Raw genomic sequence first — 24388 nt, 5'->3', positions numbered from 1 at the left:
TTGATATTTTTCTGTTCAGTTAAACTTAATTGCGGATAGATTCCTAAGATGGGTTTTTGTTTGTTTTTCCTTTAAAATTCATATTAAAAATATAACATTGTAACATTTGATTGGAAATTTGTAAACTTGCTTTCTAGCTCAGTAGTTTTCATGTCCTTTTTATCTAGTAAGTATAAAATTAATTTATTACTGTATCATAATGTGTTATCATCATGTCTGAGCTTTCTTTTTACAGTATTTTTGCATAATGGAAAAAATGAATGACACTAAATTTTCTCCTTTTTCTTTTTAAGACTTTCAACTGAACTCTCATCTGTCAACACTGGCAAATATTCATAAAATCTACCACACCCTTAATAAGCTAGTAAGTCCATCTTTTAAAGACAAAACTGACAACTATCTAGAGTAGATATTTTATTTAAATGTATTTGATAAAAATTTTGATTTATGGTTATTAACTGTGAAAACGCTGAATTTTAAAATGCGCTGTGTAATGTGTGACTTCTTGGTAACAATGAACGTATTTCTTACAGAATCTTACAGAAGACATTGGCCAAGACGATCACCAAACAGGTATTCTTAAATGCTAACATTAATATGTTTTAAAATTTGAGGTGAAATTTACCTAACATAAAATGACCCACTTGGAAGTAAATAACTCAGTAGTTATTAATTATATTGACAGTGTTCTGCAACTGTTACCTCTTAGAAAGTTATGAAGGAACAATACTGTGTTGTCACAGTGCTTTCTGTTATTGAAGTTCCTGCTTGGTTGTTGTTAGGTGGATACTATGTAGTTCACTCTAGCTACCCTGTGTACAGCAGATAATTCCTTGCTTGAGCCTATCCTGTCCTCACATCTCTGCAGACCTTCAGCCCATTGTTGCAAGCTCTGTGTCACTTCATCTCATTGAGGATTTTCCTCTCCTCCACTGACCCTCTACTTTTCCAAGTATGATATTTTAAGGACTGGTGCCCCCTAACAGGATGTCCAGAAAATGTGAGTCAGAGTTTGACCATCCTTATTTCTCAAGAGCTCTCAGGCTGCACATCTTGTAAAGGACATTTTTCAGAGTTTAGTGGAGGTGCCTGTGTTACAGCTCCTTCCCAGTAGGAAGTCTCTTCTAATATTCTGCTTCGTGACAAGGCACTTTGGTGCCTTTGAAGAAGGCCGGGAATTTCAGGATGCCGCTTCTTTACTGACACAGTTCATACTGAAAAAGTGCCACAGTGTAACAGTTTGAAACGAATGTTGAATTGAGCTGGAAATGTGTTCATGTCTATATGTGTTATACTAGTTTTGAGGATTTATAAAAGACAGTTGAAGCCTGATTAGGATGAAATTTTCTCTGACCTTGTGATTTTCAGACTTTATCTAGGATTATAACCACCAGGAGAGGGCTTTATAAAACACCAGTTGGTAGACCACGCCCCTAGTGTTTTGGACCTGGTAGGTTTGGGGTTGTTGTTAGGTGCTCTCAAGTCGAGTATGACGCATAGTGACCCTATGAACAGCAGCTCTGAACCCTGTCCTGTCTTGCACCATCCTCACCATCTCTGACACTCTAAGCTTATTGCTGCAATTACTGTGCCAGTCCATCTTGTCACTTGTGTTACTCTTTCACTGACCTTAACCTTCCCAAGCCTCTCCTCACAACATGCTCAGAGTATGTAAGATGAAGCTTTATTATCTTTGCCTACAAGGATCAGTCTGAGTGGACCCTCTCTAGACATATTGGTTTGTTCTATTGGCATCCCATGAAATACTCAATACTCTTCAGTACCTGAGCTCAAAGGGACCAGTTCTTTTCTATCGTCCTTCTGCTGACATTCTTCTCTCAGGTTCAGGGCTGGAATTTTCATTTCCAGCAAGCCCACAGATGTTGCTGATGTAGCTGGCCTAGCACCACAGTTTGGGTACCACTTCTCTAAACTGTTGATAATCAAGAAGAAAGTTGTACTTGATCTTTAGCTCCTTAAACTTCTAGAAACCATTAGGCGGCTGTTGCTGAGTTAATTCTGACTCATGGTGATTTTTCATTGCATTTCCAAGACTATAAATCTTAATTTGACAGAATACCTTACCTTTTTTCCTCGTGACTAGCTGGTGGATTTGAACTGTTAAACTTTCTGTTAGCAGCCCAGTACATAATTCCACTATGCCACCAGAGCACTTTGCCAGTAAACATTACATTGAACATTATTTGGAAAAGTAAACAGTAACTTAAATAACAGTGCTTGTTGAAGAATTTTGAATAGCAGAGAAGGAAGTGGAGTATCAAACAGTAACAGTTCTTCCCAACTCCTTCCTCACTCCTACTGCTTTTCCCACCAAACCGTAGTCCCAGTGGAGCTGGTCCTGACTCCTAGTGGTCCTCCCCCGGATTTTCAAGGCTGTATTTCCTTAAGGGAGGACACTACTCTTCTTTCTTCCAAGGAGCAGCTGGGGGGTTATGACTGCTGACTTGGTTAGCAGACCTGTTCCTTACTTGCCACCAAGGCTTCTAGCCTTCCCTCAGTTCACACCGTGATTACATTCCTTTTAGACATTATAAATCTGCATGTATTTAAATAAATGCTTATTATCTTTGTACATATTTTATAGTAGGGTTGGTTTATTTAGTGTCAGTGGCATTAGACTGTACCTAATATATGTTGTTGTTAGATGACATTGAGCATGACTCGGTGATCCTATGAACAGACCCTGTCCTATTCCTGTGCTATCCTTGCTATTTCTGGTACACGTGAGCCCATTGCTGCTGTTAGCAGGTCAGTCAGTCTCGTTGTGAGTCTTCCACTCTTTTGCTAACTCCATCTTTCCAAGCATGATGTCTCTTTCCAAGGAATAGGCTCTTCTAGCAACATGCCCAGTGTATGAGAGATGAAGCTTTGCCATCCTTGTCTCCAAGGAGCACTCAGTAAACTTATACTGTATCTTGGGGAATGTTGGGATTTAGGATGCTCCCCTTGAGACTGGCTCAGAACCAAATGAGAATTAGACACAGCATTCAGATGGAAATGCAGGTAGATGGTGTCTTCAGTCAGATGTGCACCTCAGAACAACAACATATAATAAATATGGAAAGAGCTGGAGTCAGAGAATCAAAAGGGCCAAACTCGCTCAGCATGTCTTAAGCTCAAGATACTGAAGAACAAATTCAACCCTCAAGTTGCAATACTTAAGGATGCTGTGGGCAGAATAATAAACGATCCAGGAAGCATTAAAAGAAGATGGAAAGAGTCTACAAAGTCATTGTACCAAAAGGAATTGGCCAACACAGGACAATTTCTTGAGACGACATATGAGCAAAAGCCTGTGGTGATGAAGAAGTTCAAGCTTCTCTGAAAGAATAGGCAAAAACCAAGGTGCCAGGAATTGATAATATTTCAACAAACAGACACTGCCCTGGATATGCTCACCAAGGTGTGCCAAGAAATCTGGAGGACAACCACCTGGCCAACTGACTGGAAGAGATCTATATTTGTTCCCATTCCAAAGAAAGGTGATCCGACAGAGTGCGGAAATTATCAAACAGTATAGGGTCACTATGAGTCGCAAGCGACTCGATGGCACATAACAACAACAAAAACATCATTAATATCACATACAAGCTCCAAAAACGACTGGAACAGCACATCAACAGGGGACTGCCAGAAGTGCAGGCTGGGTTTAGAAGAGGCCGTGACACTAGGAATATTGTAGGTAATGTTAGATGTATGCTGGCTGAAAGCAGAGAGTACCAGAGAAATGTCTTACCTGTGTTTCATTGACTATGCAAAGGCGTTTGACTGTGTGGATCACAACAAATGGTGGCTAACTCTGAGAAGAATGGGAATCCCAGAACACTTTATTGTGCTCTTGTGAAACCTATACTTGGACCAAGAGACAGTTGTCAGAATAGAGCAAAGAAACACTACTCTGGATATGTGTTCTATCTTCATACCTTTTCAGTCTGTGTGCAGAACAGATTATCCAGGAAGATGGGCTCTATGAGGAGGAATGTGGCATCAGGATTGGAGTTAGACTCATCAATAGTCTTTGAGTTTTGCAGATGACACAACCTTGCTTGCTGAAACTGAGGAGGACCTGAAGCACTTGCTGCAGAAGGTCAAGGACTGCAGACTTCAGTGTGGGTTGAAGCTCAACATCAAAAAAAAAAAGATTCTCACCACGGGGCTGACTGGCAGCATTGTGATTGTTGGTGAAGAGATTGAGATTGTAAACAGCTTTTGTTTGCTTGGCTCCCCATCAACACTCTTGGCACCAGCAGCCAGTAAATGAAAAGACTTATTACATTGGGAAAGTCTGAGGAGCAGTGATGCCAGTCTGGAGACTAAGATGCACCCAATAGCAGGCCATGGTCTTTGCAATCACTTGCTATGCATTAGAGAGCTGGACAGTGACTAGGAAGTATAGAAGGAGAATTGATGCCTTTGAGCTGTGGTGTTGGAGAAGAGTATTGAATATACCATGTACTGCTAGGAAAACAAACAGGTGAAGCCAGGCTACTCCTTGGAGGCAAAGATTCTGCATCTTTGTCTGACATACTTTGGACATGTGGCAGGGAGGGACCAGTCCTTGGAGAGGAACATCATGCTTGGGAGGGTGGAGGACAGTGTAGGAGGGGAAGACCCTCTGTGAGGTGGATTGATTCAGTGACTTGGGGTAATGAGCGTAGGTGTGTCAGAGACAATAAGATAGGCACAGGATAGAGCAGGAAGGCAGCTTGTTGGCACATAACAGCAGCAACAATCTCACTGATACTAAATAAACCAAAACTTCTATAATGTGTGTGTGTGTGTGCGCGCGCGCACGCACATGCGAGTGTGTTGTTCAACGGATTAGATTGTGAACAACAAAGTAGGTTATGAAGCTGCTATGGCCTGTTTTACGTACAATAGAATAGGTTGTAAAGTGGCTTGGCTGCTCCCATGCTCGCTTGACAGTTTATTACTTTAAGTTCATTGTTGGAGCTACTCTGTTGGACCAGCTCATTGAGGACCGCCTTTTTCACTTCCTACCCACTCTTCCAAGCATGATATCTTTCTTCCATAACTGCGCTTTTCCCTGACTTCCCCAGAGCATGCCCAAAGGGATCTTTTTGGCTCTGGACTGCCAAAAGAACAAACAAACCCGTCCTGGAAGAGGTATGTTGTTGTGTACTGTCGAGTCAAAACCAACCCATAGTTGACTCTTTGGTGGGTTTCAGGGGCAATTAATTGAAAGGGAGGGGATTGCCCATCCTCCTCCTGTGTAGTAGCTGGTGGCCTTGAACAGTATACCTTAGGGATTTCAGCACAGCTTCTTGCCACGAGGCTATAGTCAGAATATTATTTAGAGAGAAAGGAACAGAAATTTCTTTTGTCTTAAACAGTAGAAAAGGAAATGATACATTTAGTAAATAATAGTTTCACCCAAGCTTACAGGGAGTTTAATAATCTGTTTAAAAACTTGAAATAAAATACTACGTACTGGTTGTTGTTGTTGTTATGTGCCCTTGAGTCACCTAGGCAACCCATAGCAACCCTGTGAACAGCAGCTCTGAACCCAGCCCTGTCCTGAGCCAGTCTCACTAATTCTGGCACATCTACCCCCATTGTCCCAGTTACCGTATCAACCCATCTCATCCAAGTTCTTCCTCTCCTGCCCAGTCACTCGACCCTTCCAATCATGATGTCCTTCTCCAAGGACCAGTCTCTCCTGGCCACATGGCCAAAGTATGTGAGACCAAGCGTCACAGTCCTAGCCTTTAAGGAGAGACTTGGTTTCACCTTCTCTAAGATAGACCTGTTTTTTTCTTGACGGCACGTGGTATGATCAAGACTTTCTCCCACACCACAATTCAGAGACATCATTTCTTCCTTAGTCATTGTCCAGTTTTTTGATGCATAGCAAGTAATTACAAAGACCATGACCTGGATCAGGCGCACCTTAGTCTCTTGATTTACATTGTTGCTTCTCAGTACTCTGGAAAGGTCACTGACAGCAGATTTTCCCAGTGCAATTTGTCTTTTTGATTTCCTGACTGCTAGTGTTAGGAGTGTGGTTTGGGGAGGTGTTGGGGGATTGTGTACCAATGAGGGAGTTTTTCTTTTGCTTTTCAAGGAGAGGAGCAAACTGGGGGTGGGGGAGGAGTTTGTGCGGGGAGAAGGGTGCAACAATGAATGAATGGAATTCCAAAATCTCTGTAGATGTTCATTGAAATGAAAAATAAACTAAGTTTAAAAAAAAAAAGAGTGTTAATTGTGGAGTCGAGCAAGGTGTAATTCTTAACAACCTCAATCTCTTCTCCATCTGCCATGATGCTGCCAATGGCCCCTTGAGAAGATGTATTAAAAATAATTTAGTCATTTACTTTACTATATCTCTGTGACATTATTTAGTGAGAAACTGAGTGAAACAGTTTTATGAAATAAATACTGAAGTTAAAAAGAATAAACTATGTAAAATGTTCTTGAGTGAAAGTGTTTATATAATAACTCTTTGATATGAAAAATGAGAATAGGAGATTTTTGTATTTGAATTTATGTTTGTACTGACCTGGAAAAAAAAATCTTGTTTTATAAACATATAGTTTGGAGATGACTAGAAATTGGCTATTGAGTTTCCCAGTTCCATTGTGTTATGAGTTTCAGAGCAGTCTTGTGAACAGTAGATCTGAGTCTTGGCCAATCCTATGCCATACAGTCATCCCTGATATACAGGAGGTCTTTGTTATAGTCACTATGTCTATCTTGTTGAGGGTCTTTTCTCACTTATGTGCACCTTTCAAGCATGATGTCCTTTTCCAAGGATTGGCCCCTTCTGACAACATGGCCAAAATATGAGAGGCGAAGCTTCACCATCCTTGCCTCCGGGGAATATCCTGCTTGCACTTTGTCCAAGACATATTTATTCTTTTGTCAGTTGTTGGGATATTCAGTACTCTTCTCCAGCACCACAGTGCAAAGACATTGATTGTTCTATTGTCATCATTAATCCTTGTCTAACTTCCAGAGGCATAGCAAGTAATTTGTAAGACCGTGGGTTGAATCAGTTTTTGGTCTAGTTATAGGCTTCACATGAGTACAGTTTCATGTTTCCATTCTTCTCAGGCTTAGCTATAATTTGTTGTTAGCCACTTTTTGGTGGTCTAGTGGTGAGAGAATTTGGTGCTCTCACTGCCATGACTTTTGGTTCAATTCCTGGCCAGGGAACATATCTCTTACAGGACATAAATAATGACAAGATCATTTTATTTCAGGCCCATAAAGCAAAAAGACTGGAGGCAAAAAGGCCTTGCAGTGCCTACATACACACCAATTTTTAACATAATTATTGTCAAAATAGCAGGCTGAATAGCTCCTAGTGAACTCAAGTTGCCTCTGTGTGTGAGAGAGTGTGTACCATCAAACTGGATCTGAATGGTACAGAAGGAGATTGTCCCTCCTTCTCCATCAGAGCATTTGGTGGATTCAAACTGCTCACTTCTGGAGTTGCAGTGTAGCTTCTTGCCACTAGACTACCAGAGCTTGCCTCAAGTTGCCTTTTAAGTTGATTTTCTGGAACAAATTCTAGGATAGACATGTTTAAAAGTACATTATATTTCTAATTGTTTATGTGGAAAGGAAAAGCTGTATATATTGACTATTTGAAAGTATGGTTGCTTAATAGAATATTTAATTTGCTATCTCAACACTGAATTATATTTAAAAATAAATGAGCCTGAAGTTTTTATCGTAACCCTTGTAAAAATGACACATGATTTTTATTATTTTAAACATCAGACCAAAATGGATATCAGAAGAGACTCTGAATATTGCACTGGAGCGCCAAGAAGCCAAAGCGAAAGGAAGAAATCAAGACATTAAAGAGCTGAACAGAAGATTTCAAAGGGTAGCTTGGAAAGACAAGGAAAAGTATTATAATTAAATATGAAAGGAGCTGGAGTTAGAAAATCATGGGGCCAAATTGGCTTAGCATTTGTTAAAATGAAACAACTGAAGAACAAATTCAAGCTGTGGGTTGTAATGCTTATGGGCAGGATACTGAATGATTCAGGAAGAATTAAACGAAGATGGAACGTGTATACAGAGTCATTGTACCAAAAAGAATTGGCCGACACAGAGAATTTAAAGAAACAATATATGGTGATGAAGGAGGAAGTTGAGGCTACTCTAAAAGACGTGGCAAAAAATAAAACCCCAGGAACTGATAGAATACCAATTGACATATTTCAACAAACAGATGCTGCCCTGGATGTGCTCACCATGTTGTGCCAAGAAGTCTGGAGGACAGCTACCTAGCCAACTGACTGGAAGAGATCCATATTTATTCCCATTCCAAAAAAAAGATGACCCACAGAGTATGGAAATGACTGCTAATACCACACACTAGTAAAATCCTGCTGAAGACTATACAGAAACGACTGAAACAGTACATTGTCAGAGAACTACCAGAAATCCAGGCTGGGTTGAGAAAAGGTTGGGCACTATTGCCAATGTCAGATGAATCTTGGCAGAAAGCAAAGAGTACCAGAGCAATGTCTGTCTCTGTTTCATTGACTTTGCAAAGGCATTTGACTGTATGGATCACAACAAATTGTGGCTAACCTTGAGGAAAATGGGAACCCCAGAACACTTGATTGTGCTTCTGCAAAACCTATACTTGGACCAGGAGGCAGATGTCAGAACAAAGCAGGGAAACACTGCATGGTTCAGAATCAGGAAAGGAGTGTGTCAGAGATGCATCTTATCACCATAACCTTTTCAGTGTATATGCAGAACAGATCATTTGGGAAGCAGGGCTTTATGAGGAGGAATGTGGCATCAGAATTGTTGGAAGACTCATCAACAACCTGACATAACCTTGCTTGCTGAAACTGAGGAGGACCTGAAGTGCTTGCTGAAGGTCAAGGATTGTAGTCTTCAATATGGATTGAAGCTCAACATCAAGAAGAAAAAGATTCTCACAATTAGGAGCACCGTGATAGATAGAGAAGAGATATAGGTTGTTAACAATTACTGCTTGCTCAGCTCCACAATCAGCACTTTTAGTACCAGCAGTCAGGAATTCAGAAGACAAGTTGAATTAGGTAAAACTGTAAGGGATCTTTCTGGAGTACTGAGAAGCATTGATGTCAGTCTAGAGACTAAGGTGCGCCTAATCCAGGCTGTGGTCTTCGTAATTACTTGCTGTGTATCAGAGAGCTGGATAATGACTAAGGATCAAAGAAGAATTGATGCCTTTGAGTTGTGATGCTGGAGAGAGTCTTGAACATCCCCTGGACTGCCAAGAAATAGTTCTGTCTTGGAGAGGGTGGAACCAATTTTCTCCTTAGAGGCAAGGATTTTGAAACTCTTTCTCACATACTTTGGGCACATGGCCAGGAGAGACTGGTCCTTGGAGAAGGACATCATGCTCAGAAGGGTGGAGGAACAGCGCAGGAAAGGTAGAACCCAGATGAGATGGATTGGTGTAGTAATTGGGGCAGTGGGGGTTGGTGTATTGGAATTAGTGAGACTGGCTCAGGACAGGGCAGGCTTCAGAGCTGCTGTGCATAGCGTCACTGTGGGTCCCGGGCAACTCTACAGCATATAACAACAGCAGCAACAATGTAGCAATGTTTATAGACTAAGCATCCCAATAGCAACCAAGATAATATTAAAGATAATTATGTCTAACTTGTGCTTACTAGTTGAGAATTTTTGTCCCAACTTCTTCCCCTCCTTTTTTTGTTATTAGTATTTAAAGTCTTCTATCCCCTCCCTTTCTGTGTACCTGCAGTACATTTCTAATGAGATTCAGGATGGATGCCTGAAATCCTTTCATCACTTCTTCTTGGGTGATTGACATAGAATGAAAAATTAAAGCTCTTATCATTGTAGGAATTATTAAACATTAGGAATCACTTTTATTTGTTAACTATGTGTTGACTGAGATTGTCATACACTTGAATTTATCAGGCAGTTTTCTTATCTGTTGTAATTGGAATTGTAATTACACCTCTCAGATTTGTAAAGATAAAGGAAATAATTATGACAGTTCTTTGTAATTGCTATTAACATGATAGAACATCAGTCTTATGTTTTTCCTCTACTTAAAATGTCATTATTTTCATCAAAATAAGCACTTTGAAGGTTTAGAATTGTTCACTCTAAAGTAAGTACATGTTCCATAATGTTCTTAGATTATTTTATATTTTTTTTTCTCCTAAAGAAGCATTTAACTGAGGTCAATTAAACAAGTTCTGAGTGATTAACATCCAGACTTCATAAATATAATGATATAATTAAAAGATAACAGCATCTAATGCACAGACCCCTGGAGAGTGCAAACAACAAACACGTTTTCCTGTAATTGGAAAGGTTAGAAGTTAGGTTACGTGTAGTGGTGCCTTAGAATAAAGGTCTGGTGATCTACTTCCAAAAATACCAGCCTTTAGAACCCTGTGGAAAATAGTTTTACTCTGATGACATTAGTTGGGGTCAATTCAACAATTGGTTTGTATTGATTTTCATCTAATACACACCTGTGGTTGTTAGTTGTTGGCCCAACATGTGTGGAGTATAATTGCTCCAAAAGCTTCACAAGACGGAACTTTTGAAAAAAAAATCACAAGGCTTATCTCGTGGGGTGCTTCTGGATGGGTTTCAACCACCAACATTTCTGCTAGCAGTTCAGACTTTACTATTTGGTGGACAGTGTTTGGTGGAGCTCCCCAAGTAAAACAAGCTTGGAAGCAGGAGTGCCATCCCCTTCCGAAATGGCTTGCCTCCGGAGGCTCTAGGAATTTAGAGAAACGAAGAAAGTTATACAAGTGTTCAGGTCTTTGGTTCATAGGGTTGCTATGAGTCGTCTACAGCTCGACAACATGGAAAGGGATTTGTTGGGACTTCTCTGTTTGCTCGGAAATATGCTGAGGGGATAATGGTTTCCTTAAAGATATAGGATCATAGTAGGACAGGAGGCCTCTGGTGCTGGAGTGAGTAGGAAATTGTACTGGTAACCTAAAGGTGGCGCCTTTCTAGAGGTTTGAATCTGCTGCCAGCTCTGTTTGAGAAAGTCTTCTCACCTGCAATTTACTGATTTAGCACCCTCCTGGAGGGTCAGCTAGGAGTTGATACCAACTCAAGTTTCTAGGAAAGGGCATGAACTTTAAAGGAAGGAGCAGTAGGATTATAATCAAAAGACAATTGTCCTGCACTTCCTCACTCTTAGCCCTCCCCCCAACTTGTTTCTTTTTCAGTTTCAAACTTGCTATGGCTTAATTGTCCTAGAGGACTGTCCTGCCTGGGAGTTGTTATGTTATGAGGATTAGATTTAGCTCCATATAATGCAGAAGTGGATGGCTCCAGAGGAGGATTTGACAATTCTATAAAATTGCTAGAAATTGACTTTCTTCCTGTTCTTTTTGGATGTGGTTATCATTAGGATCATAGAGCTGGCTGGAGAGCTACAGCCATGTTACCAGTAGCAAGATGGAGAAGGGGCTGTAGGAAAATAGTGGGGGACCTCTCCCATTTAAAAGGGAACATGTGGATACTGCTGAAGATGCTTCAGAAGGGGCTAGAACAGTAGAAGTTCAAATTGGATTGAGAGAAGCTGTGGCACCAGGGATCCATTCTCAGGTGGATCCTGGCTGAAAGCAAAGAATACCAAAAGAATGTTTGTGCTTATTGACTATGCAGAGACATTAGGCTGTATAGATCACAACAAGTTATGGCTAACATTGAGAAGTATGGAAATTCCAGACCACTAGTTGTCCTCATGTGGAACTATACCTACACCAAAAGCTAAAGTGCAAATGCAAGAGAACACTACCTCATTTAAAATTGGATACAATGTGCACCAGGGTCAATACATATTCCATACCTACTCAGTCTGTATGCTGAGAAAATTATTTGAGAGGCTGGACTGTATGAGGAAAAATGGGCATCAGGATCAGAGAAAGGCTCATCATTAATCTGTGCAATGCAGATGATATAACCTTGGTTGCTGAAATTGAGAACTTGAAGCACTTACTGCAAACATCTCAGTGTCAAGAAAACAAAAATTCCAATCACAAGACCAAACCACTATATCGTAATAGATGGAGAAAAGATTGAAATTGCCAACAGCTTCATCTTACTTGGATCCACAGTCAACATCCTTGGTACCAGCAATCAGGAGACCAGGAGATAATATTGCACTTGGAATGTTTTCAATCTGGGAACCTTCCAAATTAATGTGGAGTAGTGATGTCAGTTTGAAGACTAAGGAAGGCCTGATTGAGGCCATGGTCTTTTCAATCACTTGCTGTGCTGTAGAGAGCTGGACAGTGAATGAGGATGACAGAAGAAGAATTGATCCTTTTGAGTTGTGGTGTTGTAGAAAAGTACTGAATCCTATGGACTTCCAAAAGATATATCTGAAGAAGGTGCATCCAGTGTTCTCTTTGGAGACAAGGATGGTGAAGCTTCGTCTAATATACTCTGGGCATGTTGATAGAAGAGGCTATTTCTTGGAGAGGGACATAATGCTTGGAAAGTGGAGGGTTGACGAGAGAGAAGATCTTAAACTGCTTGGGTAGACACAGTGACTGCAGCAGTGGACTTGAATATGTCAGATACTGTGAAGATGGCAGAGTTGGACAAGGTTTAGATCTGTTGTTCGTAGAATAGCTATGAGTCGTACTCAGTGGCACAACAGAAAAACAGAAACAACTCCTGCCAAAAATACCCCCCCCCATCACACCTGTTGCCTTTGATTTTGACTCATGGCAACTCCACACAGTAGAACTGCTCTGTAGGATTTTCTTAGCTGTAACCAATATGACTCAGAAGGGATTGGCAAAAACAAGGCGTCAGGAATTGACAGCATAACCAGTTGACAAACAGATGCCTCCCTGTATGCACTTACTGTGTTGTGCCAAGAAATCTGGAGGACAGCCACTGGCCAACTTACTGGAAAAGATCCATATTTGTTCCCATTCCAAAGAAAGGTGGTGGTGACCCAACAGAGTGCTGAAATTATAGAACAATATCATTAATATCACATGCAAATAAGATTCTGCTGAGAATGAGCCAAAAACAACTGGAACAGCACATCAGCAGAGGACTGCCAGATGCACAGGGGGTTTAGAAGAGACTGTGTTACTAGGGCAATTACAGCTAATGTTAGATGGATCTTGGCTGAAAGCATACAGTACTAGAGGAATGTCTGTCTGTGTTTCATTGCCTGAACAGAGGCTTTTGACTGGGTGGATTAGAACAAAATGTGGCTAACTGAGAAAAATGGGAATCCCAGAGCACTTAATTTTGCTTATGAGAAACCTGTACTTTGACCAGGAGACAGTTGTCAGAAAAGAGCAAGGAAATACTGCATGGTTCAAAATTGGGAAGGGTGTACACCAGGGATGTGTCTTATATCTTTTTAATCTATATGCAGAACAGATTATCCAGGAGGCTGGTTTCTATGAGGAGGAATGTGGCATCAGAATTGGAGGAAGATGATATAACCTTGCTTGCTGAAACTGAGGAGAACCTTAAGTGCTTGCTGCAGAAGGACAAGGACTGCAGCCTTCAATATGAATTGAAGCTCAACATCAAGAAAACAAAGATTCTAATAACTGGGCTGTTTGGCAGCATCATGATAGATGGTGAAGAGCTTGAGATTATTAATAGCTTTAGTTTGCTTGGCTCTACAATCAACACTCTTGGTACCAGCAGCCAGGAAATCAAAAGATTAATTGCATTGGGAAAGTCTGCTGTCAGGGATCTCTCTAGAGTACTGAAGAGTAATGATGTTAGGCTGGAGACTAAGGTGCGCCTGATGCAGGCCATGGTCTTTGCATTACTTGCTGTGCATCAGAAAGTTGGACAATGACTAGGGATGATAGAAGGAGAATTGATGCCTTTGAGCTGTGGTGCTGGAGAAGAGTATTGAATATACCATGGACTGCTAAGAGAACAAACAGGTTCGTCCTGGAGAGGGTGAAACTAGGCTGCTTCTTGGAGGCAAGGATTCTGAAGGTTCCTCTGGCATATTTTGGGCATGTTGGAAGGAGGCACCAGTCCTTGGAGAGGAGCATCATTCTTGCGAGTGTGGAAGGACAGTGCAGGAAAAGAAGACCCTCAATGAGATGGATTGACTCATTGTCTAGGGTAGTGGGGGTAGGTGTGTCGGAGACAATAAGATTAGCATAGGATAGAACAGGGTTCAGGACTTTTGTACACAGCGTCGCTATGAGTCGCATAACCACCACCACCACCACCAGGTTTTTGATCTGTGTACTTGGTGGTTTTCAACTGTCAATATTTAAATTAGTTGTTGTTATTAGATACCTTCAAGCTGACTGCAGTGAACAACAGACCTGAACCTTGGACTTCTAGTTTCTTAGCGATTCAGTGCCTCTGAAAACCTGCTAGCGTGTTAGCTCTGAGTCACTTCTGACAGCTGTGCACAGCAGTTACTTTTGAGTGGAAAATGTGAGTAAATTCTCTATTCACTTACAATCACTGCCCTCTAGTCAGACAGACTCATAACTGAGCTCCCAGAGGTTTCCAGAGGCTCTGTTCTGCTGGGCAGAAGATTGCCCATCTTCTTTTCTTGGAGCAGCTGGTGGATTCAGGCTGGCAGAGCATCACAGGCTTTGGGTCAGTAGTGAAGCTCCCTAGCAGGGACTGTACTAGCAGTGCTCCCTCATTTCTACACAGAGACAGTAGAATGTGATTTGTAAAAATTTTAGCAGAACATATTCACCAGTTGTTGCGTACCATCGTGTCCAGTCAGAACCAACTTATAGCTGACCCCAGTGGGGCCCCAGTGGGTTTTCAGAGGCAGTAAATCCCATAGGAGGAGGTGACCATTTTTTTCTTGTGGAGTAGCTGGTGGATTTGAACCATGTACCTTTGGGTTAGCAGCTCAGCTCCTTACCTCCTTACGAGTCACCAGAGCGAAGAGATAAATAAAAATAACAGGAAGCTGAAAAAGTAAGTTAACTTATGTTTATCAAATACATGCTTCTGTTGACAAGTAAAAATCAGTGAATCCAGGTTAGAGTTGGCATTATTGATGAAGAAGTAATTTAAAGTGTTACTGGAGTCATTGACTAGATGCTGCGTCGTCTTCGTTGTTGTTGTTGTTGTGTGTGCCGTTGAATCAGAACCAACCCTTAAATAACCCTTCAGAAGGTTTGTAGACAAGTGCATTTGTTCCTTTGTTCTTCAAAACTTGTGGAAGGGGAACAGTTACTATCAGATTAGATACCAGAGCCAAACCATGGCCAGTATTGAAATAAAATGTCGTTCTTTCACACGTTCACAAGAAAAACGAACCTTAAGTTTTCAGACAGCCTCAGCCCTTCTCTTTTCTGAACAGTATGATGGACTGGACTTCACAGCCAGGAAGGGCAGGACATGCATTTTTGCTCTGCATGCCCCACCTCAAGGCTTGATTAGGCAGGTGTCAAGTAGAACCTTTTTCATGCTCTACTTTGTAGCTGATGTTAGATGGATCTTGGCTGAAAGCAGGGAATACCAGAGGAATGTCTGTGTTTCATTGACTATGCAAAGGCATTTGACTGTGTGGATCATAAGAAACTGTGGCTGACTCTGAGAAGAATGGGAATCCCAGAACACTTGATCGTTCTAATGCGAAACTTATACTTGGACCAGGAGGCAGTCGTCAGAACAGAGCAAGGGAACACTGCATGGTTCAGAATTGGGAAGGGCGTACGCCAGGGATGCATCCTATCTCCATACCTTTTCAACTTATATGCAGAACAGATTATCCGGCAGGGCTCTATGAGGAGAAATGTGGGGTCAGGATTGGTGGACGATTTAGCAACAATCTGCGTTATGCAGATGATACAACCGTGCTTGCTGAAACTGAGGAGGACCTGAAGCGCCTGCTACAGAGTGTCAAGGACTGCAGCCTACAATATGAATTGAGGCTCAATGTCAAGAAGACAAAGATTCTCACCACTGGACCAATTGGCAGCATCAGGATGGATGGTGAAGAGATTGAGATTGTACACAGCTTTAGTTTGCTTGGCTCCATAGTCAACAGTCTTGGCACCAGCAGCCAGGAAATTAAAAGGCGCATTGCCATGGGAAAGTCTGCTGTTAGGGACCTCTCCAAAGTGCTGAAGAGCAATGGTGTCTCTCTGGAGACTAAGGTACGTCTGATACAGGCCATGGTCTTCGCAATCACCTGTTATGCATCAGAGAGTTGGACAATGACCAAGGAGGATAGAAGGAGAACTGATGCCTTTGAGCTGTGGTGCTGGAGAAGAGTACTGAGAATACCATGGACTGCTAGGAAAACAAACAGATTTGTCCTGGAAAGGGTTAAACTGGGTGGCTCCTTGGAGGCAAGGATTCTGAGGCTCCGTCTAACTTACTTTGGACATGTAGTGAGGAGAGACCGGTCCTTGGAGAGGGACATCATGCTTGGGAGGGTGGAGGGATGGCGCAGGAGAGGAAGGCCCTCTATGAGGTGGATTGATTCAGTGACTGGGATAATTGGGATGGGAGTGTCAGAGACAGTGCGATTGGCACAGGACAGAGCGGAGTTTAGGACTGTTGTACATAGGGTCGCTATGAGTCGCAGGCGACTCAACGGCACATAACAACAACAACAACAACTTGACACTGTGTGATTCTTTGTACCTTTTAAATATGTTCAGTGCTCTTGGTAAGTGGAACTCTCAACGTCGAAGAAAGATGAATAGGTTGTTTGTGCTAAGACACAGCACTTTCTGTCTTCCCGTTTACTCTGCTGTAGTCAGGAGTGAGCTATAGGTGTGCCTTGGGCTCCTGAAGAACGCTCTGTTCCCACCCCTTGACAGTCAGGATCAGGCTGGGCCCCGGGTAAATACTGGAGAGTATTTGCCTATTGGAGATTGCCAGTTTGGAGTCTGGTGAAGTGGCAAACAGGATTCTCCAGAGTTTACCCAATTTCAGGCACCAAGTAGAAAAACCTGATTTAGGCTATAAAGATTTATGGTTGCCACGGTGTTGTCAAAGTAAAGCTGTACTCTGATTTTTTATTGACTAATTATTTAGAAGATCATGAACCTTTCTTCCAAGATACCTCTGAAGGACTCAAATCACCAACCTTTTAGTTTACAATCAGGTGCATGGACTGTTTGTTTCCCCTGTAGGCCTGATTAAGAACTGATACATTCCTGAAGCACATCTCACTAGAACTCATACAGTAATAAATAGCTCCAAATGAATGAGCGTTTGTGTTCCTGTCCTGAGTTAGCTGTGGAGCGCTCCCTCCCTCCGTTGCTAAGCTGGTTTCTTGAGTGAGCTCTTCACATTCACTGTATCCACTTCCTTCACATCCATCCCATTTGTTGCAGTCTCACTTCAACCCCCGCTGATCCAACACCATTGTGCTTCATGCAGAATGGAGCATGTTCCTTCACTCCTTGGTTTATCTCTGTGTATCCTTTGCAGCAGTCGGCCCCTCCATCCTTGAAGCACTTTGCTGCTCCTTTGCAGTGCCCCACTCTTTCTTAGCTTTTCTTCCTGTTTCTCCTTTTCCCAGCCACTTGCTTATTGATGGCTCATTGGGCTCTGTCCCTAGTTTCTGCTGCTCAGTCATAAGTACTTTTATGGCCTCAAGTAGTAAAAACTTCTGCAGATAGAAGCTGAGAACATAGTTTCTGCTGCTGAGCTGTTTGTTTTGAATCCTGGCTGCATGTGCTGCTTTCCAGTACATAATCTCTTCTCTGCTTCAGTTTCTGCATTTGACAAAATGGGGAGAGTAACAATACTTGTGTCAGAGGGTTATGAGACTTGAGCAAGCATGGAGGTCAGACATGAGCCTGGCATGCATGCCTGCGTTACAGCACTGGTTGGTAGCATGCTCCTTTGTGTTCCCAATACCTAACCATAATGCATAACCCTTAAGCACTTACTAAATGGATGTTTTTCCTTTTAAAACATTCACTTACTCCTGAGAAGTAGGTGCCACAGTTACCCATCTTCAGATCATGAGGCAGAGATCCAGAAATGGTCAGGGATTAGCCAAAGCATATTGGTGAAGAGCTCGAAGTCATTGCAGAGCATTCAGACCCCGTCGGCCCTTCACCGTCCTGTCTGTGCCTCAGTGAGCATCCAGGACTTTCAACAAAGAGAAACCCAAGTCCAGGGCTCATCTCTTCACATCTCTGAGATGTTGGAAAGGCCCTCAGATGCCAAATACAAAATTATTCCTACCTTGCCTGCTGGTCAGAGTTCGTGTTGGAGCCATTGGGATGATGTATCTAGCAGCACTTGTATGAAGATGTGGCATCCTAATGCGTGTGTAGTGGTTTTGTAATTATGTCATAGTTTGAGGGAGTCTGAAGTGAGAGTGTTTGGGTTGTAAACTTTAGTTTTGTCACTTACTCTGCTTCTATTTTCTCTTCAGTGAAAGACAATAATGTTGGTTTCTTTTTCCACAAGCGATTGGGAAGTCAAGTGAACTAATACACTTAAGGATTCAGGACAATGTCTCCAAAAGTGTTAACTATTATTATGACTTTATATAATCTAATAATTTATCAGCTATAGTTTAATGTCTCTTCCACATGAAAGTTTCTCATCTGGAAGTAGCAGAATCTTCCTCAGGTGGCAGAGACAAATTAAAATGCATTGGAGAAATTTTGTTCAATGTCTCAACAAGCAACTTCTAACCAGAAAAAACCTCCTTAAAACATGGAAATCTTGTTTTTTAACAATTCTCTCTTGAAGCTTCATAGAGCAGAGACTGATATGCATGTAATAAGTGGGTTGGTTTTTTTTCTTTTGCTTGTATGTATTTTTGACTCAAGGTTACTGCTTTAGCCAGCCAGTACCAGAGGTGCAGAAATGAGATACCAATGCCATTCCATTTGAAGGAACATTGACACGTAAGAGAAGCTGAAAGCTTAGAGGATTTATATTAAGATTTTTGGAAAGTCAGCTGGACTTCTGATAACTTCTATTTTTGGTGTGATTTTAGAGAGAAAATATTAAGTTATGTCACTGCTAGGTTTATTTCTTGACTATAGCTTTATCTCAAAGAACTGAAAACTAGTTTCTCACTTTATAGATCTTACAGGTAATATAATAACTAACATTAAGCCATGTATGTTTTAAATGTAGTAATACTCTTTGGAGGTATTTTCATATGCATCCTTTAATTGCGTGCGCTCTGACTGTTTGACAGGAAGTCTGCGGTCTTGCAGTTCTTCAGACTGCTTCAGTAAAGTGATGCCACCGAGGAAAAAGCGAAGACCTGCGTCTGGGGATGATTTATCTGCCAAGAAGAGTAGACATGATAGGTACGTTGCAGAGACAGTAGGCCATAGGCATTGGCATCCCTGTCAAAGGTGCACCCGTCAGTCACATAGAGATCTTCTGACTATTCAAATGCCAACTCAAGTGTTGATTTGATTTGGCCTGATGGTCTTTCAAGCTGTAATTATTTAATGGTGCTTATTTCATATTTTGATTTCTAAAACATGAAAAACAGCTTAGCTCATTAGAGTTTTTAGAAATTAAAGTCTGGCCCACTGAGACTAGTGTAGAGCCCACTGTTCAACGGAGACTAGTGTAGAGCTTCTTTCATTTTAAAGTGTTGTCATCATTGTGCATTGTGAGCACCATGAGGTTTGTATCTGTTCACTGTGAGGGTCTTACTAATGACGGAGTTTTGAGGGCCTGCTCCACAGGTAGTTGTGTGCTAAGCCAAAGGCCATGTCGTCCTGGTGGTTTAGATCCACCAGTGACTGAGGGAGAGAGATGGACAGTCTCTTCTGGTCCAATTTACAGCCTCCAGGAGCCCAGTGAAGGGTCAGCCGTGAGTTGGTTCTAGCTCACCGTGAATGAAGTTGTTTTATTAGCTCACTAATAAAAGCATGGCAGGTTCTTTAATTGCCTTTACAGGGGACCTGGACCAAGTGGTGAGACAGAGCTGTCTGTACTAAAGCCTGTCTAGAATATTAGCTTTTTTGAGAGTGGGTGAGAAATTTACTGTTATTGGTTGTTGCTGAGTGCGAACCATAATGACCCTACAAACATCAGATCTGAACCCTGTCCTGTCCTGTGCCATCCTCACACTTCCTGACAGTCTAGAACCCATTGCTGCTGTCACCATGTAATTCCACCTGGTTGAAGGTCTTCCTCTCTCTTGCTGACCTTGCGCCTTGCCAAGCATAATGTCCCTCTCCAAGGAGTAGCCTCTGCTAGCAACATGCCCAGAGTATCTGAGGTGAAGATTCATAATCTTTCGCCTCCAAGGAGCACTCTGGCTGCACTTTCTCCAGACGTATTTGTTTGTCCTTTTGGCAGTCCAGGGGGATGTTCATACACTTCTCCAGCTCAAAGGCATCAGTTCTTCTTCTCTCATCCTTATTCAAGCTTGACAATAAATAAGGATGAGAGAATTTATTTAAAACCCTGAAAAACAGGACTTTTATACTGCTTCTCAGTTAGCAAGTGAACTTTTAACTTCATTAACTCGAAAGGTTGGATTTGTTTGTTTTAAAAGCCTCTCTGTTGTACACAGGTTTATTTTAAGTGGGTTTTTCCCCCTCTTTTTGAAAGCTGTGAACAAGCATTGCAGTTTAATGGCTTTCTGCCTCATTTCCCAGTGTTCCTACTCTTGACTTATAGGTCCCTTCACTGATGGGTCTCAGTGTCCACACCTGGAAATCCAGGAGGAGGAGATTTTTTTTTCTGTTTTTTGTTCTCCTACTTCCTGACACACCTCAGTTGGAGAGACAGAGGAGCAGCTTCTAAAAATATGAAAGTAATGTGTTTCTCTTTTTTGTCCCAAATGAATAGAAAAATATTATCCAAAAGAAAACATCAATAATTTAGAAGCTCTGTCAGTGTTGTTAAGTCAGAACCGTCTCACAGCTCCAGTGGGTTTTCAAAGACTGTAAATCACATGAGAGAAGATTGCGGATATTTCCCCTGCAGAGCAGCTGGTAGATTTCAGCCACCAGAGAGTCACGCCCATGGGGTTAACAGCATGGTCCCCTATGGATTACACCGTCAGTGTTCCCTGCTTAGCTGCCAGTCTCCTGTAAACTTTAGGTCACTTATGTGACTTGACATTATTGTAGATGTTCTCATGAGGTAGTTGTTAAATGGTAATAATTACATAGTATTTTGTGACCATATGTTATTGTTGCTGTTGTGTACCTTCGAGTTGGAAACCCTGTAGCCGGTTTTCAGAGGCAGTAAATTGCTTGGGAGGATATTGCTCACCTTTATTCCCTGTAACAGCTGGTGGAGTCAAACCGCATACCTTGGTGTCTGCAGCACAATTCTGTATCCCTTAGCAAAAATGGAAGGGTAAAGCTTCATCTCACACACTTACTTAGGGCATATTGTTGGGAGAGGCTGATCCTTGGAAAGGATCATCATGTTTAGGATGACGGAAGATAGGAAGACCCCTAACTAAATGGATCGACTCAGTGACTGCAGCAATAGGCTCACATATGTTAGAGGTTGTAAGGATGGCACTGGTTCAGACACAGTTCAGATCTTTTGTTCATAGAGTTGCTGTGAGTCATACTCAATTCAGTGGAACCTAACAAAAACAAGAAGCAGCAGCCACCATTTATTATATTGTTCTCAGGCAGGATTAATCAGTGCTTTGTAATATATGAGATTGCTATTAGCCAAGAGGCTCTTGTACAGTCAGAGCAAAGAATACTACATGGTTTAAAATTAAGAAAGAAGTGTGTCAGGGTTGTATACCTTCTTCATACCTATTCAGTCTGTATGCTTAGCAAATTATTCAAGAAGCTGGACTCTGAAGAAGAATGCAGCCTCAAGATCAAAGGAAGACTCATCAACAGGCTGTGTTATACAGATGAGACAATCTTGCTTGCTGAAAGTGAGGAGGACTTGAAGCACTCGTTGGAAAAGATCAAAGAATACAGCCTTCAATATGGATTGCATCTACATGTCAAAGAAAACAAAAATTCTTACCATTAGACCAATAAGGAATATCTTGATAAATTGAGAAAAGATTGAAACGGTTAACAAGTTCACCTTCCTTGAATCTGCAGTCAACACCCTTGGTACCAGCAGTCAGGTAATCAGATGTATTACACAGGGAAAGTGCAGTTAGGGACCTTTCCAAATTATTGAGGTGTAATGATATCAGTTTGAGGACTAAAGTGCTTCTGATTCAAGTCATGATCTTTCTGACCACTTGCTGTGGACCTGAGAGATGGGCAGTGAATAAGGATGACAGAAGAATTGAGGCCTCTGAGCTGTGATATTGGAGAATAGTACTGAACATCCCATGGACTGCCAAAAGAACGTCTTGGAGAAAGTGTAGGCAGGTTGCTTCTCAAATGCAAAGATGATAAAACTTCACCTCACATACTTAAGGCATGCTGCTAGGAGAGCCTATTCCTTGGAGAAGGGACATAATGCTTGAAAAGCTGAGGGTTGGCAAAGGCAAGGAAGACCCTCAACAAGTCGGATTGACACAGTGCCTGCCACAGTGTATCACGGTCTGTCAGGAAGTGTGAGGATGGCACAAGTTAGGACAGGGTTCAGATCTTTTGTTCATAGGGTCACTGTGGGTTTTATTTGACTTGATGACACCTAACAACAGCAATATGAGTTAGAAATGACTTAACATACTTTTTTCACTGAAGTTATATATGATGCAGGTGTGGCATCCACTTCCTAAACAGCATGCCTTTGGAAACTCTATGAATTTTTTTTCTTAAATTTTATTATTGTGTGTGTGTGTGTATACCGTCAAATTGGATCCAACTGGTACAGGAGGAGATGGCCCTTCCTTCTCAGGGAGAGTATCTGGTGGATTTGAACTGCATATCTCTGGGATTGCAGTGCAACTTCTTACCACTAGGCCACCAGAGCTCCGGAAACTCCTTAAGAATTTTGAGAAATGATTATAGTTGTAGAAAGGTTTCAGGTCTTTTGTTCATAGGGTCGCTATGATTCGTGCTCCACTCGACGGCAATCAACAACAACAAAGCCACTTTAGTAACTGACCATTGAGTTGTAGAAGGACAAGATAACCCTTTGGTAACGTTTCAGTAGTGTTGTAAAAAACTGGAAATCTGTAGCATTTTTTAAGTGACTCTTGGCCATTTTTTAATTCCCTCTCAAAGGACTTTTTTTACTTACTGTGAAATTCATCCATTTTAAGTGTATAGTTCAAAGATTTTTCCCTAATATGACAGAGTTCTGCAGCCTTCAGTACAAATCCATTTAAGAATACTTCCATTACCTTAACTTTTATCTCTAGGGTGCCTATAGTGGTATAATCCACAGAAAGTTGCACTGTTTCCCCAAAGGCTGAACATATCTGGTGCCTTGAATCACCAACTGCTCCATGGTTAGAAAGATGAACAACCTTCTTCTGTGTAGTATATAACTTTAGCAAGCCATTAGGGTCAAGTTTGAGTCAGAACTGACTTGACAGCAGTGAGATAGCTATTCTGATTTTGTCTTAAATCTCCAGTTACTCCCAGTTCCTACCCAGACCCTGGCAACTGCTTTCTGTGTCTGTAGCTTTCACACACCCCTCCTGCCCCCACCCCATGGCATCTCATGTAGATGGTCTTTCACTTAGCTTAATGACTTTCAGATTCATTCATGTGTTATTGTTAGGTACTGTTAAGTTGGAACCAACTCAGAGTTGACCCTCCAGCCAGTTTTCAAAGGCCTTTGTCCTGTGAAGCTGCTGGTAGACTCAATCTGTGTAACCTTGGGTTGACAATACAGCTCCTTACCACTAGGTCACCAGAGCCCCCTAATATATACTTGGTATTACTTCATATTAGTACTTCCTTTTTTCTCTGTTGCTTAGTAGTATTTCATTTGTATTTCATGGATCTTCTTTCACTTAGTATGATTTTGAAATTCATTCACATAGAAGTATATGTTGTTGATTGCCGTTGAGTCAAGCACAACTCTTAGCGACCCTATGAACAAAAGACCTGAGACCTTTCTATAACTGTTGTTATTTCTCAAAGTTCATAGGATTTCCAGAGGCATGTTATTTAGGAAGTGGATACCACTCCTGCTTAGTATTTTATTTTTATCACTGAATAATGTTCCATTGAATGGTCTTCTCCCCTTTTTATGTAGAATGCTCTAAAGTCATTGAAATATTTCATTGCCTTGTATAAGTTTCCAAGGTAGGGCAAGTTACAGACTTGGAGCCAAGAAAGATACACTTGTGTACTTAAAGTTAGGGAGTATCTATTTGAGTGCTTAGACTGATAATGTATCTTTATGGAAGAAACAAAAATGTGGTTTTCAGCTTCAGCACCTTAAAACCATGCTCTTTTTAATTGGTTCTGATGGTATGCATAGGAATCAGATAGATTACATTTGTGGAAAGACTCAGTGGAGAAGCTCAATATCAGCAGTGAAAACCAGGCTGGGT

General features: G+C 41.5%; 1 protein-coding gene across 1 annotated transcript in view; it reads left to right on the top strand.

Moving 5' to 3' along the window:
* The first annotated feature begins 301 nt into the window (after positions 1–301).
* Positions 302–24388, top strand: part of DCUN1D4 (DCN1, defective in cullin neddylation 1, domain containing 4) — a 72254-nt gene continuing 48167 nt past the window's right edge. The window contains exons 1-3 of the mRNA XM_006894152.1: positions 302–364; positions 534–573; positions 19166–19280. Coding sequence (XP_006894214.1) covers positions 19210–19280 — 71 coding nt within the window. The 5' untranslated portion in view covers positions 302–364; positions 534–573; positions 19166–19209. The remainder of the gene's footprint in view (positions 365–533; positions 574–19165; positions 19281–24388) is intronic.

The sequence above is a fragment of the Elephantulus edwardii genome, unplaced genomic scaffold, assembly GCF_000299155.1.
Source record: "Elephantulus edwardii isolate Elephantulus edwardi_28Jun2011 unplaced genomic scaffold, EleEdw1.0 scaffold00137, whole genome shotgun sequence".
Classification (NCBI taxonomy): domain Eukaryota; kingdom Metazoa; phylum Chordata; class Mammalia; order Macroscelidea; family Macroscelididae; genus Elephantulus; species Elephantulus edwardii.
Note: the sequence above shows the minus strand (reverse complement) of the source record. Positions and strands in the feature narration are given on the sequence as shown.